The 14,470-nt window shown below is 36.6% G+C and overlaps 1 protein-coding gene across 1 annotated transcript; it reads right to left on the reverse strand.

The window, feature by feature from the left end:
• Positions 1 to 1,117: 1,117 nt before the first annotated feature.
• Positions 1,118 to 4,608, reverse strand: slitrk2 (SLIT and NTRK-like family, member 2). Its single transcript, XM_059516442.1, has one exon. The coding sequence runs from the start codon at positions 4,138 to 4,140 to the stop codon at positions 1,576 to 1,578; it is 2,565 nt and encodes an 854-aa protein (XP_059372425.1). The 5' UTR covers positions 4,141 to 4,608; the 3' UTR covers positions 1,118 to 1,575.
• Positions 4,609 to 14,470: the final 9,862 nt, after the last annotated feature.

Here is a 14,470-nt window from a genome sequence, read left to right on the forward strand (position 1 = left end):
CCCTCTCATTTTGCATAAACAGATCACAGCTCATTTATTTCAAATCAAAGCATGACGTCTCCATCTAGAGCAGCAAGTGTTCTGCTGGTCATGCCCCTCATTGATGTGCAAGGCATGTGCGGCCTGCCCATTCTCAGCCACACCAGGAAACAGCTACACAGAGGCTCATTGTACCAGGCAAAGGAAATCACTTCATTTAAAACTGGATGAAAAAACATTCTCTCACATTGAGCACTGTAGCCATTGCGCTCCTTCTCTTTTTCCATGGGGGAAAATATTTTCGTCACTTTGAACTTAAACTGCTAAGATAAGTTGCAAACATATTTAAAAAGGTATTGAATTATAAATGTAAATACATTAAAAACAGTAATTATACACAAGGCACCCCAAAGTTTTTGAATATAGCAGTGATAGAGGGCCTTATTAACATTTATTTAAACAAGCAAACTGATAAAAAAAACAATCAATAAATTTATAAACCGTATTTCTGTACTGAGAGGAAGTAAAAAAGCTTATCTGATTTATGGTACATGAAATTGCTATATCATTTTTCAAGTTTTTAACTAATCTACAAAAAGGCATGTTTTTAAATTCAGCACTGAGTCAACAGTATCTCTACCGGCTAATGCAAACTCATTCTAGCACCTTGGACAGCAACTGTGATGTCCACAGGAAAAGATTATCTGATTTTAATGAAGAAATTAATGATCAAACGTTGAAGGAGCCACAGATTGGATATTATATCAAGTCGGTGTGTCATGATACACAGAAAATTCAGGCAAGCAAAGATTATCAAATAATTTTCTGCTCCATTTCTCCTTCACCGACAATGCTTCATGGCACAGAAACTAGACAAATACAATCAGCTACCATATATAGCAATTTACCCCCCCACCCCACCCCTACACACAAATACATACACACACATACACACACACACATACTGCCATGTACCATTAAAGGAAATCAGTCGTGCTGCAGAATACTGCTCAATCCCCATCCATCACTGAATGCATAAGAAACTCAGCATTTTTACAAATTTTCTTCAAGCTGGAAGGACCTGATTTTAGAGCCACAAACATGTGTCGTAAATAATATTCTCGTAAACACCAGAGTACCCTTTAACTTTTTCCCGTTTAATGCAATGGACAAATAATTCTATTTTACAGAGTCTTAAAATACAGCACTTATAAAAATTTGATTAGCAGAAAGCAGAGATAAAATTCTTCAAGTGCAAAGGCACTTCTGGAACCATGGAATTTGTGTTGCACTCGCCATCCAACACGTTCTTCAGGAATGTCATTTCAACAACCCTGTCGTCTGAGAGAAAATATATTTCATATTACAAAAAAGCATGGAGCTGTAAGCTATACATATGCTTGCGACAACTGCTACAGTCTTTATGTTTCAAGTAGAAGAAATAATTTAAACCTTAGAGAAAATAATATATCATCTCTAAATTGCCGGTATGTACACAGCCTCTAAAAGAAGATGGAAGGCTTAGGTCTGTGGTGGTGTTATTATTGTCTCTTGTGGTTGAATACACAGATGATACAGGTTTACAGGGACTCAATCTTACAACTGACTCATCGCAGTTTGTTTCTCCAGAACTTCGAGGTAGTCCGGCTCGGTTTTAAGCTTGTTGGATAGTAAAGGATGCTCATTTTTGGACTGTGCAGCATATTTTCTGGGGGTTCCATAGAGAACGGTTTTGTTTAATCGATCCTGGTTGTGTCGCCGGGTGGTTTCGTAGGGGGGGATGAAGGATTTTTTGGGTAAAGTGCAAAAGTTATAGCTGAATGGCCCGGACTGGGGCAGATCTTTCGCTCTCTCCACAATGTTCTGGTAAAGCAGTTCCGGCTCGCGGTTGGCACAGGGCTGTTTGTCAATGAACTCCACTGTGCTTATGGTGAAAGCTGGGCTTCGATCAGGGTCCTCCTTCTTGGGGTCAAGAGTGCTGAAGCTCAGTTCCTTCAGGTTCCGATAGTAGGCCACCTGCTCATTCTCCTTCTGCATGTAGATGGGATTCTGACACATTTGACCCACGGGCGGAGGGATGTAGTTATACACGTGGTTGTCGCTTTTGTCTGCGTTGGCATCCGCGTTGTATGAGCCGTACTGTACTTGGAAGGAGTTCAAGTCCAAATGGTTATTGGTACCCGAGGGAATGTTGTCCACTCCCTTGCGACGTTTGAGGACGAAGACAAACAAACCTGCCCCGAAGCACACGGACAGAATGAACACAACGAGCAGGCCTAGGATGAGAACGGACAAGGGCACCTCTGGAGGCATTTCAGGCATTCTGTCCGTAGGGGTTACGGCAGAAGAAGGGGTCACCTCAGTGCTCGAGCTCATGACAGTGGGGGGTTTAGTCACAGGAACCTCATCAGTCTCAGGGCAGATGGCATCATTTCGGAGGGAGCGCAAGAGCCGACCTGCGTGCTTGGATGGAGAGTCACACGTGATCTCATTTACCACCACGCTGGTGCTGGACAGCTCCATCCAGTTCTTAAGCTCCACAATGTCACAGGTGCAGTCCCACGGATTCTCTTGGAGATCAATCTGAATGAAGGCAGAGAGCTGGTCCAGCACCCCACGCACTGGGAGATAGGAAAAATGATTGTTTCTGAGATTAAGCCTTGTCAGCATAGTACCTCCAAACACGTTGTCAGGAAGGGATCTCAGCAGGTTATTATTAAGAAATAATAGCTGCAGATTGTGTAGTGAGTTGAATGTGTAAGGTAAAATCTCTTTAATGATGTTGTATTCCAGGTAGAGATATTGCAAGCTCTGCAGCCCAGCAAATAAAGACTGGGACAGGCTTTCGATGTAGTTGCCGTTCAGATAGAGCCTCCTTAAACTTGTGAGATTCTCAAAGGCTCCGTCCTGAATGATTGCTATTCTGTTATTCCCTAAATGCAGGAGCTCAAGGGAGCTGTACTCTGTCAGATCCATTCTGTATATGGTCTGCAAATAGTTGCCAGTTAAATGCAGCTTCTTTGGATACGACGGTTTGGGTTGAAGTTCAGAGATGTTCTGAAGCTTTCTCTCCTGACAATTAATGTTTAATCCACTGTCTGGATTTTGCGATGTGCACACACAAATGCTCGGGCAGGTCATCGGAACCGGTGAGCGTGTCTGGTACACCATGATAGGCCCAAATACGTGTTTATCTCTACTGGATGTGACACGGGGGGTGGGGCGATATCTCATTTTGGGGGGGCGGGAGGCCTTTGGGGGTCTCGTCGGGGTGACTCGAGGCCGCAGTGTTGGAGACGGACCCTGGTACTGTGAATCAGATGGTGGTTGCATGGCACGATGACTTGCGTCTCCAGGATTGCGCCTGGGGCAAAGGTCTTGCTTGATCAGCTGCGTGACGTCTTTACCATGCAGTCTGAACGGCGTCTCACAAACGATATCCCCTACGAAGACTGAAATTGTATCCAGCCAGGCTTTCAGGGGTATCAGATCACAAGTGCAATTCCATGGGTTCTCTTCCAGCTGAATCTCCATTATTCCACCTATATGCTCTAGAACGCCGGCAAACGGCAGCATCTTCAGCCGGTTTCCCCTTAAATCCAAATGCGTCAACATGACAAAGCGGAATATGTTGTTAGGTAGAGAGAGCAAAAGGTTGTCGTTGAGTATCAGGACTTTGAGTTTATTCAGTTTGTTGAAAGCCCCAGCCTCTATGGCACTAATGTAATTATAATCAGCTTGCAAATACTCCAAACTCTCCAAACCAGAAAAAGTGTCCTCTCTAATGATCTCCAAGTTATTATTATTGAGATGAAGACGCTTCAAGTTTTTTAACCCATTGAATGCCCCTGTTTTAATCTCCTGCAAACCATTATTACCCAAATGAAGAGATGTTACATTACCATAATTGAGGAATTCGTTCGGGCTTATCTTCGTGAGAAAGTTTCCATTCAGAAACAGTTGGCTGATTTTGTTTTGCGGTGGCTGGAAATGACTGACCGTGGTAAAACCCTTGATTTCACAATTGATATTCAATGCGTTCTCCTTTTCCTCGCAGGAGCACCGGTTTTTGCAAATGTCTTTGGAAGTTTTGCGGCTGTCTGTCTTTGAAGGGAAACTGGTGACTGTTAAAACGCTCAACAAGAGAATGTTGTTCAGCATTTTTACAGCAATAATGCCGAAAGCCCTAGCATTAATGTGCAAATCTCAAAACAGGCATGCACAGCCCCAAAGATGATTTCAGAAAGCGCACAGAAGCGCACAGCTCTCCATTGACCCTCTTTAAATCCCGAAAGGCGGAATAGAGAAGACATCCATCACCGAGCGCACTGTGACCGCTGCTGGACCGAACGCATCGCCCTTCCTCGCAGTGATAGTGAAATCCCGGACTAATGAGCAAGCATTCATGCAAGCGCATCCGAGGAACCACAGTTCTGAGTCTCGGAGCTTAAACTGTCCCCTTTCACCTGAAACGCGAGCGATATTCACACGAAAGCAACTTCTCGCTTGTGATCCTGCATGGCGACAGTCAACTTGACAGTGCGTGATGCGCGGAATAACTGAGTGCTACGCGAGCGCGAGCTTCAGAGTGAGAGAGATGGACTCCGCGCTTGCTCACTCACTCCCACCAGAAACGCGCGCATGTGTGTATGTGTGTGTGTGTGTGTGTGTGTGTGCTGGATGAGAGAGTGTGTGAGCTCTGCGAGGAATTCCGACGTCACCGCTTTTGAGTGAGTAGATCCTTTTCTTTCCTACTCAATATCGCTATTTTAATGGCAGGTTATAATTATCAGTTTTTGATAAATGGTGTTTCAAAATGAAATTGATGACCTTTTATGTTTTATTTTTCTCTGACATTGTATTGCATTTTACGTTTTGTTTATTTTAATTATTTATTTCATTTATGTAAAATATTTCTGAACTTGCTACGCATGTTCTAATGCGTATTGAACTCTTCAATTTGTTATTATTATTATTGTCATTATTAACATATATGCCTTTTTGTTTAATGTACGTATGTTAGTTTGACGTTTATATCTTCTATAAATAAATTAAATAAAAACAGCAGTTATCTATGTTTCATTTTTTAGTTCATAATGGATTTAACATTCATTTTTATCAAAATGAGATTGAAATGATAGTAAATAAACAAGTAGTTTCTGTAATTAAAATAACTCTGGCATTGACAAAAGCAGATGCTCCAATAATAACACGCCACTAGGAGGCGCAATCAGCTCCAAAATATAAATGAAATCTATCTATCTATCTATCTATCTATCTATCTATCTATCTATCTATCTATCTATCTATCTATCTATCTATCTATCTATCTATCTATCTATCTATCTATCTATCTATCTATTAGGTGTCAGTGCATTTTTTTAATTATGCAAAACATGTCTTAATGTCAGAAACAGACAAGAAACGCAGCAGCACTGTTGTGAGCATGTATTGATGCACATACTCAGACACAGCCACAAACATTGGTAGAAATAAAGATCATTGTCATGTCCATTAAAAAAAAAATACATAAATAAATAAATAAAATAAAGAATGAATTGGTATTTATTTTGCTTATCCATTCCGTTGATTATGTACTGACTGGTGCTTGCCAAAGCAAAATTTGAGACTTACTATATGAGTCATTTTAATATTAAGAACCAGATTAAATGGCAATTAAGAAAACACCTTCAAGGCATAAGGTAATCTGTCATAAATTATTGATTTACATGCCTCACACTGGCAATAACAATCATGATAGACAGCCAAGAAAAAGAGGACAATATGCCCAAGGCACTAAGTCCAAAGTAGTGTTACAGTGGCATAAATATATATTTTTAAGAAATTAGCAATCGTAAAAACACCAACAACAAATACCTGTTAACATGTTATTGTAGTTTGAATTATAATGTTACAATGATATTCTTATTTGCTATTATTTTAGTAGGGTGGTTAATGTCACGTTTTAGGCACAGGAAGACACAAGAACATAACTTTAAATAATAACTCATTCATCTATCTTTGAATCACTGTTATTTCACTAATTGGTCATCATCAATCAGATATCTGAGGAGGTAAAGCTGAGGAGCTAAACTGTTCAATTCTGTTCTTAATAATTTGTTAAAAGCTTGTGATTAATAAGGTCATCACTGATGAGGTATCTAATGGAGGCCACATCGGATGAATGAACCCTCTAACATCTGCTAGGAGAATGTTCAAAGTGATTTCCACTAACCTCAAAGACAGACACAGCACCATCTGCATACGAAAGCCAAAACTTGATCTGCGTATCGGATGCATTTATAGTAAACATCCGATGCTGAATGACTCATTTGTTTCACGTCATCTAAATCTGTTTTCATATGTTCTGACTGCATGGCATTGTTTGATATCTATAACAAAACATTTCACATATGGGCATATGATGAAACACTGAAAATAGACGTGTTCTTTCAGTTTAAGTTCATTATCATTACAGATTTGTAATTATTCTATAACAATCTGCCCATTTTGTGCCATTACATTACTGTGACAGTGAGCTTTTATTTGGAGCCATATATAATTATCACTTCACACTAATTTAATGAAATAGCTATAAAACTATTTGCATGACAAGTAATGCATATTGCATTAGTGTGTTATGTAAATACTTAAAAGTTAAAGAACTGGATATGCATATCATTTATATATAATTCGTTCAGGAATGAAACACCACTAGCACCATCTGTTGTTTGGTGTTGCGATGATTCTGTTGTGGCTTTGTTTGGAATTACTGTCATTTCATGCACAGAAAAGTCAAGCGTAACTGGCTTTAACTAAAATGTAAGCTCTCCAATTCTAACCTTTTGAATATAGAGCTGTTATATAATAACAAAATTTCATAATGCCTCTTTGGCACTGTATTTACAGCACTAAAGGACAGGAACATTTAAAAATATATAATAATAATAATTATATAATTATATATTATATATATATATATATATATATATATATATATATATATATATATATATATATATATAATATGAACATGACAAATAAAACTGTATTTGCTCTTTTTTAATGTGTGTGTGTGTGTGTGTGTGTGTGTGTGTAGAATTTTCATTTTAATAAACTGCAATTACAACTTTTCTAATATTATTTTATGTTTGTGCTTTTGGAAATCTTTACTTTATCCCTAATTAAGATTAATATTTCACATTTTAGACTTATTTTGAGTATGCTTTCAACAAATGTAATGTGTAGTAAGTGTATTTTCTAAATTATTTAGCTTTTTTTTATATATATACATAGCATAGGCCTATCTTTTGTAGCAAATAAATCCAGCACAATATGTACAAATTTAACATGGTTTATTTTTACCTCGTGTGGACATTCTTAAAAATGCGTTCAGTAGCTTTTATTAGCCTTAAACAGGTGAAGACAAAAATAAAATGACATCAATTAATTTAACAATGTGAAAAGCACCATTGAAAATGCTTGTATTACGGAACACTTTTTCGTTTTAAACAGCAACATGCAGAAAAAATAAATCATGAACAGGTACTTGTACAATATTGGTATTGCAACAAATAGTGGTCACAAAGATAAATATTTTCAAATAGATGGGGTAAAAATATATACAAAGATAGGGCTGTCATTATTAACAATTGCTACAGGCTTAGTCGATATTCAAAATGACACCATTTTCCTATAGAACACAACATTATGTAAAAGCCCAAAATGTGAATTCTGTCATCAGTTACTCTTCCTCATACCGTTCCAAATCCATAAGATTTTCATTCATCTTTGAAACACAAATGATGAGTATTATTAAATGAAATCTCTGCTTTCTGTCCCTCCACTGACAGCCTTTGCAACTACCATTTCAAGGTCCAATACAGTATAGCTGTCAGATTTCATTAAAAAGGATCTTCATTAGTGTTCCAAATATGAACAAAAGTCTAACAGGATTGGAATGAGATTTGTTATATAATATTATGGGTAAACTAACCCTAGTTAGATTACTTTTATATATATTTTTTATTTTTATTCTGCATGTTCAGTCCAAGTCCTAAACTGAGATTTGACAAAAAAATAAAAAAAATAAAATAAAATAAAATAAATTCAAATTTACAAGGAATCTAGAAGTAGTTTATACGTACATGAGTCTTGGAAGCATAGATTCCCTTCATCTGAACCTTTGACGCTCTTTCAGGATCTCTTCACAGGAAGACGACAAGTAAAGTTGACAAGAAGTTAATGACAAGAAATGAAAATATATGAAAGTGAAGTACAGAGTAACGTGCAGAACAGGTTGAGATTGAATTATCAAGTTCCAGTTTAAACATTGCTTATAAAATGCTAAACTTGCATTTCCAGTGGTCTCCAATTGCATGTGATCTTGTCAACACTGTTTTATGATATACTTAAAGAGATAGTTCACCCAAAAATGAAAACTGTCATTAATCACTCATCTTCATGTTGTTCTTAAGCTGTAAGTCATTCAATTATCTTCAGAAAACAAATTAACGTAAAAATACAGTTGAACTACTGATGTCACATGCACCATTTTCACGATGTCCTTACACTACGTTTCTGTGCCTTGATTGTGGTAGGGCACTTGCTGTCTATGGAGGGTCAGAAAGTTCTCAGATTCCATCAAAAATATCTTAATTTGTGTTCTGAAGATGAACAAAGGTCTTACTGGTTTGGAACAACATGAGGGTGAGTAATTAATGACATAATTTTTGTTTTTGAGTGAACTAACCCTTTGATTATTTTCAACTAAACAGCAACATAACAAAATGCTTTATACACAGTTTCATTAGATAAGTTCCTTACATTTGTATGAATTCCAGCGTAGGTGCCATTCTCCTCCAGATGTTTTATGTTTAAAATAAAACAAAGAGAATGTGTAGCTTGGCCACAATGGGGGAATAAATGGTAACTTGTATGACAGCAATCTGGAATCACCAATAACAATAAACAAAGAAATTATAAACAACGCATTGTAAATTCAGAAAGCCACTCCAAACATTGATTAAATATTTTCCTACAATATTGTATTTCCTACAATATTTCCTACAACAACTTCACTAACCAAATTAACTGAAAAAATGACTCAATGACAAATTTTTCATCAGTGTTGAACATCCCTAATGGTAAATAAATATGGAAAAATATGGGTAGCAAAATTAAATTTGAAATATGCAAAATGGCAATGCAATACGTAAAATGTAGTTCTGTATTTTAATTTACATTTTAATATACACGTGTCCAAAATTTTTGTTCAAAATGAAAATTCTGTTATATACTTTATATTTGCCATTTTCTACAATAGTTTTAATATGCAAATTAAAAACATTTTAACACTTTATAAGTTGCAAAATTACAATGAAATGTATTACCCAATTGATTAGATATGTTTAACATGTCCAAGCAAAAACTGTATCAAAATTATTATTGCCATTTTTTCTTAAATGCATTGAGACTTGGGGGTAGGACACTTGGGATTGCATTTTCATCATAATATCTCGTGATAATTGTAGTAAAAATACAGTGAGAATTTCAGAATGCATTCTGAGCCAAATGTGCAGCAAAGTGGTGATTTAAATATTTTATTTTTCTTAAATGAATTGACTCTTACATATAAGAGCTATTGTGCGTCCTGTTGCCGAGCACCACATTGATGTAGCCTAACGATTGACAGGTCGGGGCGTGTTATTAAAAAAAAAAATAATAATAATTTCAAATCCACATTGACTTAATATTCATTGCAAGTTATTAATTGAAAATGCAATTGAAACAACTTGTATGTAAGTGTCAATCCACTTATTCAATGCACTATTCATCTAAGAATAATAAAAATTTAAACCACCATTTTGCTGCACCTTTGGCTCAGAATGCATTCTGAAATTCTCACTGCAGTTTGCTACAATTATCACACTGTATTTTGATGAAAATGCAATGCAGTGTCCTACCCCCAAGTCAAAATTTATTTAGGAAAAACAGCATTTAAATGATAATTTTACTACAGTTTTTGCTTGGACATATTAAACATATCCAATAAATTTGTGTAATATATTTTCATTTTAATTTTGCAACTTATAAAGCGTTAACATTTTTTATTTTGCATATTAATACTAGTGTAGGAAATGGCAAATGTAAACTATATAATAGATTTTTCATTTCCTTTTTGCACAAAATATTGGACATATGTATGGGAAAATGTACATCAAAATACAGAAACACATTGCCGTTTTACATATTGCATTGCCATTTTGCATATTACATTTCAAATTGAATTTTGCTACACATATGCTTTCATAAATACAAACTTGATAAATAAAACAGGATACAAACCCATGATAAGAATGCAGGAGGTGCTTGGGATGCAAACTACAGCAGCAATTATGACCTGCCTTTAGAAAAGAAAATGAAAAGAAGCAGAATATCATGAATGAACACCATGAATGTCATGAACTACTGTCCCTTTAAAACATGACTCACATCGACGACATCTGACACATCCCAACTCTTTACATCAGTCAAGACTTTTAAACTTAAGACTCTCACTCACCAAAAAATGTCCATTTTGACAATTTTGCGTGCTTTTGTCTGTGTAAGTGAGAGATAACTCGATGCTCTCCTGGCGCGCTCTCTGAAGCGGCATTCTCTGCGCGTACATGACATGTGCGTTCACAGACAGCATGGCAGTATAAAGTAACAGAATTCACTTTTCGTGTATGTTTATGTGTGTGTGTGTGTGTGTGTTTAACATAAACAAGCCGATACAATGTCTAAACCTACCTCGTTTGGCAGAAAAGGTGTGTTATCCTTGAAGAACTCCGTGATGTCAGATCTTCACCTAGTCGTATAATGTCTTTTAAATAAAAAGTCGTAACGTTAATGGGGTCTTACTTTCTTGCCAATTGCTCTGCCAGCTCCTGTTGAAGACATAAAGCGCTCTAAACACAGTTATACCGCACTTCAGATTTAACGTTATCACATCTGCTTAATATCACCTCAGTCACGTTAATGTTAGGCCTAATATGCCAGATGCTTTATGAAAAACTGAAAGTGAGCACTGTAACACGTACCTCCACGTTGTGTAACGTTAAGATAAGACGGTATGCTGAAAATGTTGAATGCGACAGCTCTTGACATTCACTTGCCAAACAAGCCAGACAGCAACTAAGTTAAAGTTAGAGTTTGTTACATTTAGCAAAAAAAAAAAAAAAATTACAAAGGAAGTGTAAGAACCATTCTCAAAATCCTAAATCCGACTTTAAAATGAAATATTGGCCAAGACTATCTCCGTGAATAATGCCGCCTGCTCAAGCCCTGGTTTCGCGCCGATTGTCGACTGAGCTTCTTGTACCCACAATGCAAAGCGTAATTAAAAAATACGGAGAAACGCCTATACAAAGAAAATACGGACAATTCCTTTAAATTATTACGGTATATTGTACTGTATTTTTATGGACTTTTTTTAGGGGTATACTGTGATTCATGTGGTATAACTAAGATGTGTGTGTTCAAATGACTTTTTGGGATGGCAGAGCCTTCAAGAACGATGCAAATTGTGTGCAAAACAATCCTCCACCCTGAGACCCTAATATAATATATCCAAACAGTATTAATGCAGCTCGAAAAATAAAGCATGCGCTAGCAACATCAAGGTCATTGGTTTGATTCTCACAGAATGTTTCTGGAATGCCATTTAAGTCACTTTGGATAAATTCATCTGTACACAATCATCAGCAGTGTGGAAGATCTGCCAAGACCTAACACATTAACATTGCCAAGTACACTACCAATGCTTACCTCTCAGAGAGGGAAAATAACTCAATCTAATGCATCCTAAGTAATCAGTGTAGGCCACAGCCTCCTCTATTGGTCAACATAATCAGTATTTTATTATTGGTAGGGCTTTTTGCAATGTGTATGTGGGGTGCTTAGAATGTGCTATAAAACATTTCTGGGGTAAATGAGCTCCAGCGGTCATCAAGACACCAAAAACTGGAACTGTCCCCAGAAAATGGAGAATCCTGGCCACCTTAAACCGTAAACACATTGATTTGTAGCACACATAGTTTTCCTATTTATTGCACTCTAGTTATTTGCTATCTGAAAGCCTCACCCATGCAGTCACAGTTTCCCAGACAATAACTTGTTTCCACATTTTAAAATAAGGTGGATAAAAGTAATATAATTTCAGTAGTGCATTAAGAATGTATATCATTTTGCGATATTGCTGTAGAAAATGGGACAATATGCTTCTAAATAAAACACCACAGCACAGTGCTCTTTTAGTGAGTTAACATCTATTTCCCCAAAAACACCTCTGATGTGTAAAATATCTCTGTCGTTCTCTTTACACAGATAAAGCCCATAACTCTTGAGCTTGGTCCAGGACAAGCTCATTCGCTGCTTTTATGAACACATCACAGGGGAACACCTACATGCAGTGCTAGATACTGATTACTCTCTCTCATACTGAAACAATGCCGTGCTGACCTATAACTTGTGGGTCCCTCCACTTGATGAATTGTGTCATCCCGGTCCACAGAAGTGCTGACCCGAACGCAAGCTGCTCTCAATGATTTCCTGTAGTTGGCAGAACACAGTGAGTGATGAATGAACATCTCTGATCCATCAATCCCAGGGCCTGGAGTCAGGAGCCCCTGCTCTTTTCGAAGAAGTGTAATTCCACTTCCTTCGCCTCTGTCTTTGGCCGGGTCCCTGTGAGCCGGTCGGTTTTGTCATTAAATGGCGTAGGATCTAAAGGATTTGATCTCCTAAAGGATTTGAGCCACTAACATTTTTTTAGTTTTACACTGGGAGAATTGAATGGGGGTGTAAAAGCTGGTTTTAGTGCTAGTGCAACTCTACTTGTGAAATTGTTTTGATAAAACATTTTATAAGGCCTATTCAGAATCTTAAACTTTGAAGATAAGCCAATTTCTTTGTGAGATTTTCTTTGTAATTCAGTAATGATAAACTTCTCAAGGGCCTTCCACATAACTGATGTTAAGGACTCAGTGCACCACTCCATGCAGATGCCATTGGCCGCACTGAAGATAACTGTGAAAACATGCATTTGTGTAAATGATTGTTGAAGTCTTCTTGGAAATTTCCTTCTTACTAATTTGGAAGTTGTAATTATATCATGTTTACATAATGTTTATAGAATCGACTTGCTGGATATTTATTTATTTTTTATTCTGTTTCATTTTGTAAAAATTTTTAGCACTTTTGCTGCTTTAACTTTAGCTCTTTTTTTGGCCTTCACCCCACAGCAAAGGGGATATTGGTACATTTCCTGAATGTTTCCCTGTTCTCATGGTTCCTGTGTTTTGCTTCCTATGCTAGCCTTTTTATTTAGTCCCAAGGTGCCTCTTAAACAGAAGGATGCATATCTAGGCTGCCACATCTGTAGGCTGTGTCCATTGAAGTACGTCTTCATTTGAATAGCCCTTGATAGGCAATCTTTGTTTTTGTCCTTCATTTGTCCTTTTTTGAAGATCAGTGTATCACATAATGTTAAACTCTGCGCAATGTAAAACACCAGAAACCACAAAGAGTTATATATTACAATTTTAATAGTATTTTCATGTCATGACTGTGGGGACAGAAACATTTATAAAAGAACCGTGCACACTTACTAGACCGTCTTATTTTATTATTTAATGCTGAGAAGGACTCTAGCCTTGACACCTCAGAAAGACGGGTATATGACATTTCCTCACGAGGACACAACTTTCCATTGGAGAAGTAACCCCAGGTTTTCTGCCTGGATTTACTTTTAGAGTGTTTGTTTGTTTAAATGTGTCTACTGAATGTGTTAAATGTGTTTCTGAAATATTTGATCTCTTTAATGTCACTTTAGTGTCACAATGGTATTGTTTAATGGTATTATTTAAATAATATTATAATATGCATTGGTATTTTTAAATCAAATTATATATGTATGTATCTACATGTATGCAGATAAAACATTTATTTCAGCTTATATATATATATATATATATATTAAGACATAATGGTTGGATAAACATACTACATGTTACATATTACATTAATGCTCATGTACATACAGTATATGCATACAACATAAAATATACTTATTTTAAATACATGAGGAAATCAAGGAAGGGTTACCATACAGCTTGGAATCAACGGTGTAGTTCGGCCTAAATTAAATTTTTTCATCAACATGAAACATCAAGCTTCACAACCTTTTTGAAAACAACCTTTAAAAAAAAGAAATACACCAAAATCAAACAAGTCAGGACAAAACCAGAACATACTGTATGCGATAGAGAGCCATCTGTCGCTTTACTTATATCACATTTTGTAGAAATATTGCTGTATATTTTATTGTTTTTAGTTATTTATATTCATCCCACGTCTCATCCACCTTATTTTTACAGTGAGAGCGGCTGAAAACATTTGTAAACTCAATAATGTATGTGAAGTGGTGTCATCCACTTAAGAGTGATTT

Source organism: Carassius carassius, chromosome 29 (genome assembly GCF_963082965.1).
Source record: "Carassius carassius chromosome 29, fCarCar2.1, whole genome shotgun sequence".
NCBI lineage: Eukaryota > Metazoa > Chordata > Actinopteri > Cypriniformes > Cyprinidae > Carassius > Carassius carassius.